Source organism: Nomascus leucogenys, chromosome 21 (assembly GCF_006542625.1).
Source record: "Nomascus leucogenys isolate Asia chromosome 21, Asia_NLE_v1, whole genome shotgun sequence".
NCBI classification, from domain to species: Eukaryota; Metazoa; Chordata; class Mammalia; order Primates; family Hylobatidae; genus Nomascus; species Nomascus leucogenys.
In genome coordinates, this window is record NC_044401.1 from 62,330,715 (window position 1) to 62,348,236 (window position 17,522).

The 17,522-nt window shown below is 38.1% G+C and overlaps 1 protein-coding gene across 7 annotated transcripts in view; it reads right to left on the reverse strand.

Moving 5' to 3' along the window:
- CNTN4 (contactin 4) overlaps positions 1–17,522 on the reverse strand; it is a 995,624-nt gene that overhangs the window by 208,562 nt on the left and 769,540 nt on the right. For all 7 annotated transcript variants that reach the window (XM_030801544.1, XM_030801547.1, XM_030801549.1 and 4 more), the window contains one exon: positions 1,174–1,371. In XM_030801544.1, coding sequence (XP_030657404.1) covers positions 1,174–1,371 — 198 coding nt within the window. The remainder of the gene's footprint in view (positions 1–1,173; positions 1,372–17,522) is intronic.

Below are 17,522 nucleotides of genomic sequence, written 5' to 3' on the forward strand. Positions count from 1 at the left end.
TCACTTGTGTGATGGGTCTCGTCATTCCTGTTCATAATGGAAGATCTGAATGTGTACTAGACAGTAAAAGGATTTAAAAAGAATAGAAACCTGAACATGTCCACTAGGACTGCTTAAATCATGATATCAGCCCTTGTTGGAGGGCTTAATTACATCTTTGTTTGAATTTATTCAACAAATATTTATTGAGAATGTTCGATGTACCAGGTGCGAAACCAGGTGCAGCAGAGATGGCTGTGAATAAGGTACTACATATGCTTTAAAAAGGCATATTGCTAGTAAGACAGACAGTGAAGCACACAGACAACTGTGATGCAGAATTATGAGATCTTGGGGGGTATGGTCGTAGACTCGATGCAGAAGGTACCTGACGCAGCATGGTTGGGTGGCAGGGTGGGCAAGCAGAGATGGCTTCCTGGAAACAGTGACATCTTTGAAGAAACTGGAAGAACCAGTATCAGTTTATCCAAGAGAGAAGCTGAGAGGATGGGACTAAGGAAAGGAGGAGCATTTCAAGAAGAGGGAACAGCATATATAAAAACCTGTGGTGGGAAAGGGCATGGTACTCCTAGAGTTTGGCATACACGGCTGTCTTTACAAAGTACACGGTGATTTTTACTACACATTGTTAAGTCATTTAGGTAATTAAGAATATATGAATTTCATATATTTTCTTGAAATATTCTAATAGTGTGGGGAATTAAAACTTCTGTCTCAAATAAGCCTTGTTATGTCTACATTTCACTGTGGTGGGAACTATGCGTTCAGTATTGTAAATCCAGAGGTTATTTGGATAATTGGACACAGGATACTAAATTACATAGAATTGATTAATGAGCTAATTGTTCAACCTTTCACTTCATTCTGACTGTGTATACAGTTTAAGTGGGAGAGAAACAAGAAATACCTTCCTTTGTTATTTATATTCACCTAAATCCTCATTCTATTCCTGTTGAGATTAGCAATTAGATTTCTAATTAGTTTTCCAAAATGGATTCATGGGTTTATCTCTTACACAAGTGGAGAAAATATGGGTACCAAATAGAGGCAGCATTAAACTTTTCTTACATTTAATCTAGACAATAAAGCTTTGTGTGCCAATAACATAACATACCTCCACATTCATCCTGTGATTGCAAAAAACAAAATTAACAAAATTACTTGAAAACTCACCATCATTTCTCAATATTAGTGGTGTAGGTGGCCCCAGGACCTTGTGGTTTGTCACAGTATTGGTAACCACACAGGTATAATTCCCAACATCTGATTTTTCTACTTTGGCAATATACAGATTCCCAGTCTCTTGAGAAACAAAGCGGCGATTATCCTGATAGGAAGGGTATTCATTGAAGATCCAGGCATAACTCAGTTCTGAAAGTAAAAAAATCTTCATTACAAATATATCTTTTGGCACTGGAACTCTACTGTTTTCATGAAAGAAATGATCAGGTTAAAAATTTATATACTGTTGCCCAGTGACTCTTTTTCAGCCTACTAAATATAGATAGGAAGTAATCACAGTCCCCCATGGCATTTTACTAGCCTTTCTACTGTCAGTCAATAAGGTTTTATTTCCAGAGAAGTAAAAGATACACTGATAGCCGATTAAGCGATGTCCAACCTCTTTAAGTCAAGGGCTAAGCATTTATAGTTTGCTAGTCATGTGTCAGGCACTATGCAACATGTATTGAGTAACGCTCAAATTACAGACCCAGGGTGTCTATAATCTTGATATAGGAATGCTGTGGAAGCCACCCTGGAAAATATTTAGATCATTTCTTTTGTTTTATAGATAATAATCATTATATTACGTCATAATGCCCCATACTTGCATAGCACTTAATGCTTTCCAATGTATTTGATAGTTTTATTTCTATTAACTGAGAAACTGGCACCTAGGAACACAGTAACTTATTCAAATTCTTAGCTCTAGTTAGAAACAGAATAATTCCTGAGTCTCAATGCAGTCTTCTCCCAATGCCTCCTACTATCAACTCAAATTTTTTCTTCTCACTTGTGAGGTTGAATACTTTTCCATCATTTTAGTAAGAGAGCAGTTTAATACTGTGGAAAATACTCATTAAGTACACACTGACTGACCAGTTGACTGATTCCACAAATATACATCCGTATTAAAAAAAAATAGATCCATGAGAGAGTGGATATGAAATAGTGATAAAAGAGCAACATGTTCACAGATATCCCATAATATCACTGGGATGAATTTAATAGGCATTTGTATCCGAAAATGTTCCTTTGAAAGTTCTAATTTTTATAAGAATTAGGTAAATGTTTTATGAAGGACCACATGAGCCCATGCTTTCCATTTCAGAGAAGACCGCTAAATGACAGTGGGTTTAAATGATTTGCTGCAGTGAACTATTGTGCTCCAAGGAAATCAAACTGCTTCAGCTCCAGGCATTCCATGATTCCTCTCTTTAAAGTGTAATTTCCAGATTTGTCCAAGCTGGAGAAGTTATATACTAGCTACTGGCACTGATTAGCCAACATGTCCCACTTTATCTTCAAAAATTACTTTGTTGAGGGGAGGGTGAGGGAACAACTAAATGTAATGGGGCCACTGGTCTCAGAACTATTGGCTGAGTTCTTATATGTCACTTTTTCATATGATCCTGAGGTAGTCTAAATGTACAAAGTGTCCTTGGAAAATAGCAGAAAGGTCACTTCAGTTTTGTAGAGAGAACGCTAATTACTGTAAAAGGCATTTTTTGTACTGTAATCCTTCAATGTGTCCCAATTGTACTTGACCTCAACAACTGAATGTGCAACAGGAAACATATTCTCCCTCAATAATCCACTGTTTACACACAAAGGAGGGGTCATGCAGATTGCTTTCCCTTTATTACTGGATTATAACATTTCCACATGTATTATTTTAGAAAGATATAATTATGTTTATATGAGAATGGCTAATCATTTTATTTACGCATGTGCATGTAATTATAAGTAACCTCATGCTGATATCAAGAGGATACTCAGTGTAAATATACAAGTGCTTTCCAGAAAGCTAGTTACTTCCTCAAGAAACTAAAATCTGGGGGAGGAAAAGCCCCTATAATACATCGTGAAGAACTACTATCCTGTATGGCAGGCTTTTAACAAACAGCATAGCAGTGCACCCCTTACGTACTCAATAGGTGAGTTTCAAGCAAACCTAGTAATCTCTCTGCACCTCAACTTTCTCCTATGCAAAATGAGAAGATTACCCTAATTATTTATAAGAGAGTTTTAAGTATAAATTAGCACCTCCAAAGTCTCATGATGGAAGTTAGAATATAATTTACCAGCACAATATTAATCAACCCACATTTCTCCAAGGAGAGTTGGAATCAAATACAGGAAACTATTTTTTTTTTTTTTTTTGACATGGAGTTTTGCTTTTTGTTGCCCAGGCTGAAGTGCAGTGGCATAATCTTGGCTCACTGCAACCTCTGTCTCCTGGGTTCAAGCAATTCTCCTGTCTCAGCCTCCCAAGTAGCTGGGACTACAGGTGCCCACCATGACGCTTGGCTAATTTTTGTATTTTTAGTAGAGACAGGGTTTCACCATGTTGGCCAGGCTGGTCTGGAACTCCTGACCTCAGGTGTTCTGCCCGCCTTGGCCTCCCAAAGTGCTGGGATTACAGGTGTGAGCCACCATGCCTGGCCAGGAAATGATTTTTTTTCTCCTGCAATATTTTTCAGAACGCTCAGTAGTGGCTACTGGCTGCAAGGCTCTCTGAATTCTGCGGGAGGCTCATTTAGCAACTAGAAAGTCGATATTGGGAAAATGGCATCTGCTTCATTATTTTTCTAATTGGAGAGGAACAACAACAGCAACAACAAAGTAAGACTAAAGTTCAAATCTGTGTTACATAAGGGAAGCCATTTAAACTTCATTTTCAGCTTCTTGGTCCATAAAATGAGGACAATTTTAAATGTGATGCAGGTATGTGGTGAGGATCTGATTATGTGAAAGCACTCTGAATTCTCTAAAGGGCTGTACAGATGTTAGTTATTATTGGTGTTGCACTTCAACAGGTTAATCATTATAGAAGTAAAACTTTTTTGAAAATTCAATTAACATGCTATTTGATCTAATTAAAAATATGTTGATTCCTTTGGTTTCACTGCTTTTGTGACTAAAGTAACTTAGGGAGAGATGCAAACAACCGGAAGTGCCTCGTGCAGCGTTTCCTCAACAGTGGTCTTTGATGATTAATTCTTTGTTTTCTATCCCCACCTCCCTAAAACTCAGAGGGTTACACGATCAAATTACTTTGAGAACTACTGGATTATACAAAGTAAAACAGAGTTTTAACTTTTTTCTTTCAGGACTGGCAAGAGATTTTGTCTTGTCAATGCCCTTGAAACTCCTTAGAGAGTGTTTAAGCATCCAAACTTATTTGCTCGTGGAATTACCACCACCACAACCATCTAACCCCCACAGCTCAAAAAACCTAGTTTGGGAAACGTTGTACCAATTAGTTCAATTAAAAAAACAGTAAGTAGAATATAAGGATTATTAACTGTATTACTTCAGTTTCTACAAAATCATTAGCATTAAATAGAACAACAGAAAACAACAACAAAATACTGAATTAAAGTTGTAATGCTTCCCCAATTGTAATAACAATATAACAGCGTAACCATTTCTTATGCTGAAAAAAAAAAAAAAAAGAGGAAACTATAGTTGCCAATAAGAGCCTCAAACAGAAGATGCTAAGGAACCTAACCAACATGATTCAACTTCTGACGTTTGTAAATACTGTGGAGTCCTGAAGTGGGAAGGTCAGCAGAAAAGTATTGGCTGGTGTACTGGTGAGAACATGTTGGGCTAAGCACTAAGCTCTTAAAACGGGAAATCTCTCACCAAGATATTAACTTAGTTTTTTTCACAATCAAATATCACCACCTGGAATATTGTATTTTTATTTGTTTATCTCTTCAGGGCAATCAGGAAGGAGCAGGAGGAATATAATGTAATGAGAATGTAGACATCAAAGCAGGCGAAAAGTGTAGTACAACTAAAACATACCCAACAAATCGCTTATCCTATTTCTTCGTTTTAAAGATAAGAAAATTCTGAGGTCTTGAAAGGGTTAGGTTGGAGCACCAAAAAGGGGTGAGGCAGACTATAATCTACTCGTTCTAGCTTAACTCTCATTCCAGTGTCCATCTAGGAAAAAGTAAGAGCTCTTCATATTTGAAACCAAGATCTGGTATTTTTATATTGCTCAATATACAATTGAGATTTCCCTTAAGAACCAAAATCTATTTTTATCAGAGCAAAACATTAATCCATTGGGTTACATGAAGCACTATCAACATTCTGAAAAATATAGCCAAGTAAATAAAACAAAATAAACTTTTATGTGCTGCAACTCACAAAAGTGTATGGTACTCAGTTTGATTTCCTTAGGGACTTTCATGCAATATTTATACTTACTCAAACTTGACAGATTTCTTTTGATAAGTTTTCACACACTAATTTCTCTGGAAGTGACAGACAGTTTCTGTCCCATTGGCAATTTGTAACAACTGAGTAAACAGATACTTGGAATGCAACATATTAAATAGATTGTGAAACTTCTGGTGCTCAACTGAAAACTACTGAGGCCAGTTGTATTGTGACACTCATTAAAGAAGAAAGGCTTAGCAATGGTTTTTTTGGTTTGCAGCATACAAATCTATTGGAAATTAACTCTGAAGCTCTCTTAATTGGTTCTTTTTTCTATATCTCTAAGCCGACAACAAATGATGTATGGCTGTTATTTTTAAAAGAAGACACCAATCAAGCAATTTTCGAATCCAGGTATTCATTGAACAGATTACACAAATGATCAATCAGAATTCTCTGGATGGTTGCTCTTTAATTGTTCTTGACACCAATTTATTTCTAGAGCTATATTATGCTTCATTATGTTCTGAGTCATATCCCAGTAGTGGCAAAGAGGTCAGTTTTCAAAGATGTCTTTTTCTTAACCTCAAAGTTTTAAACCTGAAAGGGCTCTTAGTCCAACTTTTTCAATTTTACATATCAGGAAACTGAAGTCTAGAGAAACTGTATGAGTGGATCATGATCACATATTTGACAAGTGGCAGGGATGGGACTGTGGGGTAGCCCCAGTATTCAGAAGAGCTGATTCTGTTAGGAAGCCATATGTTCCTCTAAAAATGTATTTTGGAGCCAGAAGGAATCAGTTTTCCTTAACTATAAATTGGGGGAGTGGGATTACATGATGTCTCAGTCTCTTTCATCATTCCATACATTCTATATGTAGATCATCAAATCCAACATGCTCATTTGACAAATAAGGAAAGAAAGATCCAAGGAAACCCAGTAACTTACTAGGAATCACATGGGTAGTTATTGGCAAGGTAAAGAACTAGAACACACACGTGCACATACACACACACTCTTATTTATTTGATTTAAGCTGTGTTGTGTCTTGTAGAAAGAAGATATCAGAGTTAAGTCAGGAGACATGAATGGTAGTCTTTGCATTGTAACAAATTTTGACTTTAATAAATGATTTTAACAGCATGATAGAGTCTCCTTACCTTTTGATAGTTTTATCAATATGTATCCTATTTTTTACACAGTGTTTGTGAGGTTGAATTTAAATGGATATATAATTCTAAGAAAGTAGATGTGAAAAGTGTATTTTAAGTGATTTCTACAAATGAGTGGGTAAAATGAATGTATTCATTGGTTCATTTGTTGGTCAAATATTTACAAAACATCAGTTATTTGCAAAAGCACTGAGCTCAGTGCTGAGATGGAGAGGTGTGCTGGCAAATGCTGGAGAGCAGTTACAAAGACAGGGGTTGGAATTAGTTATCAGTGTGCTGAGCAAAGGGAAAAAATGGCACAAGTCCATGGAAAGATCCCTGGAATTGGTGTCAAGAGACATGAATTGAGTCTTGGCTTCGGTACTTAATCAGCTGGAAAGTAATTTCTATTCCTCAGTTTTCTCATCTGAAAAATAGGAAAATTAAGAGAATACCTTCCCTGCCTAAACCAAGAGTTACACTGATCACAAAACGTATTAATGTAAATTCTTAGAGTTTCTTCTGGCATTTTTTTCAACAAAAATTATCTTCTTGTAAATGGATTGATACCTTGTCTTTCTCTGACCTCTGCGAAAGAAAAATGTTATAAATTGCGAGCAACCCAAAAATTTCCCTAAGAAAGCAAGAATTATACCAGGAACTGCAAGAACTAAATAGCACTGATGATTGTGCACAATAAACAGGTAGCAGGAGAAGGCAAGAGTGTTTGGTTTCAGAAGAAACCAAAACCACTCATGTCATGTGAAAGAGCTCTCTCAAGAAGAGAATGACCAATAGACTTTGGATTCTGAGAGAGGGAGCCTCTGGATGACATTTCTAATTATACTAAGACACAGAATGATAAATATAAAGTGATATGTGAGCTGTCATCCAGTGAACAATGCTTTGGGAAACAAGAGTGGAGGGGCAGTGCCTGAGATGAGTTGAGATCTGAAGGTGTGGAAATGGGAGAGATATTGTACCTCTATTAATTAGAAGACAGACTAATGAGTATTTAAACCTATAATGATGGTAATGACCCTTTGCAGCTTAGGTTGCTGAAATCATGACTGCAGCTGTCAGGACCCCTATTAGGAATACTCTGTGGTCCAGAGAACTTGGTTTAGACAGGTCCCAAGCAATGAGCAGGACCATCCAGGGTTCAGACACTGCTTTCATTTTTTATTAGTGCTGAGCAGAGCAGGGATGACAGATATCTGTCACTTGGACCACCAGTCGCCACTCCTACACCCATGGCTGACATTTATAATCGACTCTGCCAGACACAGACTGAGAATCATTCTCAATACAGTGTTTCAGGCAATTACCTCCAATCAATTTGTGTTGGCACATAAAGTGAAAGCTTTACACCGTCTTTGCAGTACTGATTTTGAAGAAATGAAATGGTGCCAATATGAGGCAAGGATTAGATAAGGCCTAGTACTAAATCTCATCCAACCTTGTGCCACGTATTTCTAAAAATAAGCCTTCCAGCTAAGAGACTACTCGCTTTGTTCAAGATATTTTTAGTACATGCTATTTACTCGCTCAGATGTGGCAGTGGAGGTATGGAAAAGCAAGATGGCAAAAGGTGCATTTTCTGGTCAGGTATACGGCTCTTGAATATGTTTGAGTATGACTCATAACGTCCCCCTCTTACATGTAACTTCTTATTTTCTTGCCTCTATTTTTTGGGGGGTAAATTGGGCATTTTTCCAGGGTGCAGATTTTCTTTAAAAAATTGTGGGTGGAAGCTACAGAATTTAACTTGAAAGTAATTTAACTCATTGTTTAGACAATAAGCCAAATATGAGTATATGACAAAATAGGACATACAACTTATATGATTTTTAAAGGTAAATGGAAAGGCTTCAACAAAATCTTGTACTTGCAGTCAGTGGCTTCAGCATATAATTCTGCATTCCCTGTCTCTCCTCTGCTCTCAGAACTGTATCAGTGAGAAAGTTTGAGAAATATTGCCTAGATCTGGAGTCAGTAAACTTTGCATCCTGCAAGGGAAGAAGTCATTTAAAAAAAAACAACAACAGGAAAGCATCCTTTTTGTTAGCATGTTCGGACTGGAGTGGAGGCTGAAAAGTGACAGTGCACAGAACAGACTGAGACTGACAAGTGGATGTGTCTGTTACAGTTTCCCTATGTTATGAAACTGAAAATCCAAAGGCAATGAAATGTTGAAGAGATATCTGCACTCTCATGTTTATTGTAGCACTAGTCACGATAGCCAAAATATGGAATCAACCTAAGTGTCCATCGGTGGATGAATGAATGAAGAAAATGTGATATATATACACAATGGAATAGTATCTAGCCATAAAAATAATAAAATACTGTTATTTGCAACAACATGGATGAACCTGGAGGACATTATGCAAAGTGAAATAAGCCAGGCACAGAAAGACAAACAGTGTATGATCTCACTCACATGTGGAATCACAAAACGTTGAACACATAGAAACAGAGAGTAGAATTGTGATTACCAGAAGCTAGCTGGGGAGCAGGGAGGTTGGAGGAATGTTGGTCAAAGAATAAATAATTTCAGTCAGACAGAAGGAATAAGTTCAAGAGAGCTATTGTACAACATGGTGAGTATGGTTAGTAACAATGTATTCTATTCTTGAAAATTGCTGAGAGTAAATTTTCAAAGTTCTTGCCATAGAAAAAATGGTGAGTGAGGTAATGAACATGTTAATGAGCTTCATTTAGCCACTCCATAATGTATACGTATTTTAAAATGTTGTATGCCATAAATATATGCAATGTTTATTTGTCAATTTAAAATAAATAATAAAAAACTAAAAATCAAATATATATCTTGATATTGGGTTTTTCTTTTTCTTTTTTTTTTTTTTTTTTGAGACAGGGTCTCACTCTGTCACTCAGGCTGGAGTGCAGGGGTGTAGCCTCTACCACCTGGGTTCAAGTGATTCTCCCATCTCGGCCTCCCAAGTGGGACTACAGGCAGGCACCACCGTGCCTGGCTAATTTTTGTATTTTTTGTAAAGACAGGGTTTCACCATTTTGGCCAAGCTGGCCGCGAACTACTGACCTCAAGTGATCTGCCCATCATGGCCTCCCAAGGTACTGAGATTACAGGTGTGAGCCACTGTGCCTGGCTTTGATATTGGGCTTTTCTTGAAACAAACATAGTCCTCAAATAGCAGTCCTCAAAAGCAATCTGAGTGATACAACACAATGTCCACTATAACAAGTGGTTCTCTAATTTGAGTAAGCATCGCAATCACTGAAAAGGCTCGTTATAACACAAAAGGCTGGATCTCACTCTTGGAATTTCTTATTCTGGAGGTGGAACAGGGAGGGACAAGAATTGCAAGTTTCTAGGTGCTGCTGAGGCTGTTGGCCTGAAGACCACACTCTGAAAAACAGTTTTAAAAGGTTTGAATACATTAGGCTCTCATTCCATTAGGCAAATGATTGTCAAAGGTGAATAGCAGCTTTCCACTGAGGAACAGGCACTCAGTCTCCAGTTTGCCATAGCCTCTACCATTCCCTACTCCATATACCAGTCCCATATGAATTTATAGGCAATTTAGGCTGTGACCCCTGCTTTAGGATACAGACACAAAGACAAATAAATGGAATTGACCCTTAGTTGCATACTTTCGTTGGTATAAGAATGGTACTGAAGAAAACAAATATAAGCTAATCTGAGTATTTTGATGGGATAAAAGTGGGGTGCTGAAATCATACAGAACTGACATGAGACCCTTGCCTGATTGTGACAAAGAATGGCCCAGACTAGTATGGGCAACATAATAAGACCACATCTCTACAAAAATAAAAAATTAGCTGGTTATGGTGGTTCACACCTGTAGTTGCAGCTACTCAGGAGTCTGGAGAGGCTGAGGTGGGAGGATCGCTTGAGCCCAGGAGGTCAAGGCGGCAGTGAGCCATAATCGCACGACTTTACTCCAGCTTGGCGAACAGAGCAAGACTTATGTCTCAAAAAATCAAAACAAAAAATAGATGGCCCAGTCTGTTCAGTGTGATCAAACCATCAAACCAGTAAAGCCATGGCAGAGAGACGCAGCTGCAGTGGACTATGATGGGCAGATGGAAACACTGTTCATGGGGGATAAAGAATGTTTCTTTCAGCTATTTGTTAAAAATTTGGTATTTTAAGAAATCAAAGGTATCACCATATTTTACAAAGAGCTCAAACACACAAAGTTCATTTTAAAAGTGTTAATCCCTTGAAGCATGGATACCCTTTGATAGCCAAGTATAAAATACTTTCAGATAATGTAGAAAGCACATAAAAGCTAAAGAGACAACTATCAAAGTTCAATGCCCAGTTTCAGAAAGAATATGGCTTTTTCTCAAGTGGCAGGAGAACAGAACAAAATGAGATGATACAACTCTTTCAGCTCCACACTTATGCCGGCTTCATACAAGCCCTGTGGGTTGATCCCAGGTTCTCTCTAGGAAGGAGTGCGGGTCCCGTTGCTGGGGAGAAAATCAGCATCCAAGTCCTGTGGATTTGAATTCCATAGAGGTTTTTTGTCTCACCGTCATCTGTCACTGGCCTAAGAACATCCTACTATTTTGTCTGTATCAGGTTCAGTGTCACTCCAGGCCAACCCACACAACGCTGTCAGATTAATCCTACCAAAGGGCAGCTTTGAGTCATGTCCTTCCTTCCCACACAAATCCTCTGTGAGTCCCACTGCCTCCTGGATTAAGTAAAATGCACCCAGCTCACATTCAAATCCTTCCATAACAGGACCCCAAGTTATTTAGTTTTAGCTTTCTACTCTTTACTCTTTGTTAATGTATACTCTGGGGGAGGATCCCTCAAGCTAGGAGTTGTAAAACTTTAGGGAGGCTGAGGAGGGGCATCTGTGATTAATGGATTCATACAGTACATAGTATTCCTGCAGGGGTCACTTTTAGAGGCAAAGAGAAGACACAGTGGGAGGGCTGTGCCTGTCCATCTGGGCTTTAAGCAGAGAGCTCTGTTTTTGAAATTTGCACTTCCCCACAAAATTGTATTTTAAGAAAGGTTTATACTGCTAAGAAGGGTTGCTTAAGGTAAAGTGGAAAAATAGTCACTGATCCCCTTGTGTGCCGGGTGCTTTTCAGTCCCTCTGACAAGGCTTGTGCACTCTCTTCTCGGGACATGTTTCCCCGCTTTACTTATCTCAGCCACTATCTTTTGCAAAATGCCATTTCCTGACCAGGAAAATTACATGTGGTCTCTCCTCAACAACAAAATAAGTGTTTGTTTCTTTTTTGCCTCGTAGCAACCAGCACATTATTTCACACATTGAAATTTGTTTTTAACTGTATTAGAATAGTTGAGTTGCTCATCTCTTCTCCATCTTCCAGTCTTGAAGACTGCTTGTGGACAAGAATACACATGGCCAGAGAATACACACTTCACTTTGGTGAAATCAACTTAGTAAGCATTAGTTGAATCAAAGTGGAATTCTAAATGCCAGAAGTTTCCTGGAGCAACAGCGTTATTGCTGAACTCCAGGCCCAAAGTGTTAGTCGAGAAAGAAGTTGCCTGTAAATAAGAAAGTGTATCTCTTTCATGAGACCATTGATGGTAAATCAAATTCACTGAAATCAGAGGAGGGAAAAAATAACAACAAAAAACTCTGGACTATCAAAGTACATGTTTTAAATCAGAATGTGTGAGCCCCTTTCCTTAAAAATCCTTCCCTTTCCATTTATTTCTGACTCTCTGGTGCGGTTTTGCTGAGTTTACTAAGTTTACGAAGACAGAAAGGAAATATGACTGACTGGCCAAGAATGAGAAGGACTCAGTAAAGGCAGAAAGGAAAGGACACAGCAGTGAAGTTAGTCCACCTGATGTGACTTACGCTAAATGACATATGTTGATGAAAACTAGAGTTACCAGATGACACCCATGTGACCTGGCCACAGGTCAGACCACAGTTACTCAAAGGTGACAGGAACACCTGGACTGAATAAGACATCTCCATGCACAAGGAAAGTTAAACTGGATCCAGTGAGCCAGATACTTTTGTTTACCTTAAGTAAGCCTCCATCTCCATCAGCAGAACCACAGCTTTCCTACTTCTTCACATTTTCAAAACACTTTTATATCCATTATCTCATTTGGTGCCTCTGACAATTTTTAGAAATAAGTAGAATAAGGATTAGTTCCATTGGAGAGACAGGGAAAGTGAGATATAGAAAATTACATAAGCTATTCCAAGACCACAAAGACTATCAGTGGAATTAGATTTGGGATTAAAACAGACATCTCTTGAGACCATGACAAAGATTTCTTTTCCTATGCCAGGAACCACTGCAACTGAAACCTTCAGCTTAACTAAGCCAATGACATGGCAGTCCAGCAGTGATTGCCCTGACTAATGTGCCAGGCCTATGGTTGAAGGGGACTGTGGTAGGGATCAGGACAACTTGTTGCTTGTTTTCTTTTGTATGCCACAGTATCTAACCTCATAGCGACATTCAGGAGTACTCACAATTTCAGGGAACTAGGTGACCAGTTAAATCCTGAAATATCAGTATTGTACGGGTCACTTGTACCGTCAGCACTTAAAGATATTTCCAAGGAAAATTTTGACTGGACAAATCATAATTAATAGCAATTTTGCTTTTTCTCACAGCATAATCAAAATCTGTCTTATTACTTTAAGCTAAGCAATTTCTGTGAAGAAAGAAAAAAGAAGATTCAATATGGGAACTAAAATGGATTCTCAGGAATAATGAAAAAATGTTGAATGGTGGAAAATGTCAATTTAATTCTAATTATTTACTTTTTTTAAGGCTTCAAGCAGTAATAAGACTGACTCAGCAAGCTTTCAAGTAATATAACCAACTCCCACACAAGTTAACAATACACAGCCTTTTCACCAGATTATTAAACAATTCCACATTCTCCTTAATTAAACTTGTGATCTAAAATTCAGACAACTGACATTTAAATCATGAGCACAAATTAACCCTTAATCAAATGTGCTAAGAAAATACCAATTTTCGGCCGGGCACGGCGGCTCACGCTTGTAATGCCAGCACTTTGGGAGGCAGAGGCAGGCAGATCACTTGAGGTCAGGAGATTGAGACCAGCCCGGCCAACATGGAGAAACCCCGACTCTACTAAAAATACAAAAAATTAGCCAGGCGTGGTGATAGGTGCCTGTAATCCCAACTAATTGGGAGGCTGAGGCAGGAAAATCGCTTGAACCGGAGACGTGGAGTTTGCAGTGAGCTGAGATTGCGCCACTGCACTCCAGACTGGGCAACAAGAGCAAAACTCCGTCTCAAAAAAAAAAAAAAAAAAAAAGAAGAAGAAGAAGGAAAAATAAAATGCCAGTTTTCATTATGGCCCAAGATGCTTTTCCCCGCTTCCCTGCGTCTGGCTAATGCTCCTGTGAAACCAATAACAAAAGCATTTCGTCTGTGGGTCTATCAAGAATGGAACTATCCTTCTCAAAATAAAGGTATTTTCTTCTTTTATCTGGACCTTTAAAAACAAAAAAGACCATCACTGGCTGCAATGGTCCGGTTCCGCCTTGAGGTACAGTGAAGAGGACTAGATGAAAGATTAATAATCTATGAGTTTGGCTTTATTACCAGGTTTGCCAGAAAGGCACTTTTCATCTTCTTAGCAATGCTTCATCAATTGGTTTTTGGGGAATGGCAGTCATCATTCCTCCAAGGCCAGCATAAAGATTGGAGTGAGTCACAGGAGACCAATCATACCTCAGAACACAGTGATTGGTTCAGTAAGGATCACATGACTTAAATCGGCCAATCAGAGATTTTTAAAATTCAAACTGAACAAACAGGTCTTTTTTCCTCTGGTTTCAAGACTCCAAAACAGAGAGCACAAAGGGCCCATGCTCACGTCTAATGTACTTTTGACAAGCTGGTCTGGGAGAAGAAACTAGGACTCAGAACTGACAGGCAGAGAAGTGAGTACATGTGGTGGCTGAATTCCTCAAGAAACTCTACTCAGAAGAAATATTCTATTCAGGTAATATGCTTTAAAAAAAAATCAATAAATTAGGCCGGGCACAGTAGCTCATGGCTGTAATCCTAGCACTTTGGGAGGCTGAGGTGGGCAGATCACAAGGTCAGGAGTTCAAGACCAGCCTGGCCAATACGGTGAAACTCCGTCTCTACTGAAAATTCAAAAATTAGCTGGGCGTGGTCGCGGGCACCTGTAGCCTCAGCTACTCGGGAGGCTGAGGCAGGAGAATCACTTGAACCCGGGAGGCGGAGGTTGCAGTGAGCCGAGACTGCACCACTGCACTCTAGCCTGGGCGACAGAGTGAGACTCCGCCTCAAAAACAAAACAAAACAAAACAAAAACAATAAATTCATTTTATAAAAAACTCCCTAGTGGACACTGGCTTTTTTTTTTCCATGCCCTGTGATCAAAAGTATCTGAAAAATTTCTTAATATAAACGCTTGTCATTTCTTTTTCTCTTTAGAGACTTATTTTACCTTCCTCCATTTACTAACGGCCTCTTCTTACCATTGTTCCTAAGCCCCCCTTGAAAAATACTTGTATACTAATTTCCTATCCATCTGCTACCACTTAAAATAGTTATTTGTAAAAACTGGTTCTTAGAAATGGTGGATTCTTCCCAATGACTCTTGTAATTCTTTACAATAACACAAAGACTTGCAAGAAAAAAGTCAGCTTCAAGAAAAATTAAAGGAAAAAAGTGGGCATCTGATGATCACAGCTCCTTATGGGACATCTAGGCAAGACCATGCTTTGTTCTATTTTAAAATAAATATCTTTACCTTGGATGTGTTAAGTATTATTTATAACTGGTCAAGTATCTACTCTAGAACTTGGGGTTAGACATACATGGTCTTGAAACCTTGGTTTACCACTACTTTGTGAGCACGGAAAGTGACTTAACATATCTAAGACTCAATTTTCTCATTTGAAAAATGGAGATAATAATAACACACCATAGGACGGTTGGGGGATCACATGCAATACTGTAGGCAAATTGCTACTTATAGTCAGCACAGTGTCGAGCACATGCTAGCACTCCAATGTTAATGTTTATTATTATTATTATTGATAAGGCAAAGATGGTGAATAGAATCATTTGATGACTTACAAATTTATTATCAAATTTATTATCTAATTTATTCTGAAGACCCATTCTAAATCATAATCTACTTAATATTATCAGACCAGGTCAGAATTTATAAGGAATAAAGCTATCCTAATATCTTATCATAGACAGTTTTTTATTTTCCTAAAATTATTTCCATTTATGTTACTTCATTTGACTCATCTCTTGGAGGTAATAATCCTGCTTTCTAGAAAAGAAAATGAGGGACAGAGAGAAAAGGTGACTCATTAAAACTTAACATTAAACAAAGCCAGGCCAGAAAATTAAATCTTGTGATCATTTATACAGTGTCAGTATGCTTATTATGCTAACAAATACAAGTAGCAAAAATTATAAAATTAATATGCTCTCTCACTTTCAAAAAACTGAGATCTGGGAAGAAACTGGGAATGCAGCCATGAGGTAAGGTGTGGCCTGGTAATAAACAAATGCTGTAATTGAGAAACTTAGCAATTACATTTTACTTAGAGTTCATGTATTACAGATTATAGCTGAAAGCAACCTAGGAAAAAAATCTGTTCAGTTCTCCTTTATCAGAAGCAGACAGAACTATCTAAAGAAGGATTAAACACTTTCTTGTTTTATCATTTTTTTCTTCTTCTTTTTAGTTAGTAAGTGATTAGGGCAGTACTGAAACCTATCACCCTAGATTTTCACCTGCTGATATTTTCTTTTACAGTGCAGTGGAAAAGGCAGTAGGTAAGTAGGTATCTTCTAACTCGGTGATCTTGGCCAAATCACTTAATCTCTCTAAGCCTCAGTTTTCTCACATGTAAAGAAGGGATAACAACCCCCACCTTAGATGCTTGTTGACCAAGTAAGACTATGCAAGTAAGAATATTTTGTAAACAATAAAACGCCAAGCGAAGGTGAGAAATCATTCACAGACAGGGACTGCAAATAGACTCCACTACCGAGTCCTGCCTAATTGGTATTGGCTATCCAGGTGCTGTGTTAGGGTTTTCAGAATGCCAGAGACTCAGAGGAAAAAGGAGTTTTAATTGATCTATGATAACTGCCATGAGAGTAAGACAGAGTACTGGAGACACGTGTGGCCAATATTTAGGCCACTGCCTCTGCATAAGTGAGTAGTGGTTTTAGGATAAGGAGAGGACAGCGCCTGCAGAGGCATATGATCAGAGGCATAGTGTTTCACTTCTGTTCTCCAACAAAATGCAAAAGTCTGTCAAATGGATATCGAAACTGCAAACTAACAGCCACGAAAGATGGATTAAGATGATTATGGCATAAAAATTTACACTTGCAACCGTGTATTCGCCATAGAAAATGCTCCCTTTATGTGGATGTAAATAAATGTTAATTATCCCTCTGTAATAGTGGCAAAACAATACAAAACTGATGTTGTTAACTTAACAAATACATTGTACCCACCTTCAATTTCTAGCTTTTTGTCTGTCACTTTAAATTGGCTAACTGTTTGACAGATGTTCAATTGACACAGCTTATCTTCCTCTCGCAGGCTCCCTTCCTACTCAATTGCCAGCATCTCTAGTTGTTACAGCAACTGTAAACATTAATGATTATTCCAACACATCAAGGAGATTGAAACACATTCTTAAGTTAAAAGTTTCCCCAGCGGAAAAAAAATCCATCTCTGGCAAGGTGGAAAATATTATATGATTTAAATTCCCTGGTTATTGTATTTATTACTGATAAATACACAAATCTATTTCTACAGGTTCGTATAGGTAATGACTTTTCTCTCCCATCTGACTAACAAAGAGAGTCATGGGAAATTGAGAAACTCTGTTTTCTCCAGTGTAAGGGAGGAAGAATTCATCTAGATAAATGATAAATAAGGAAACC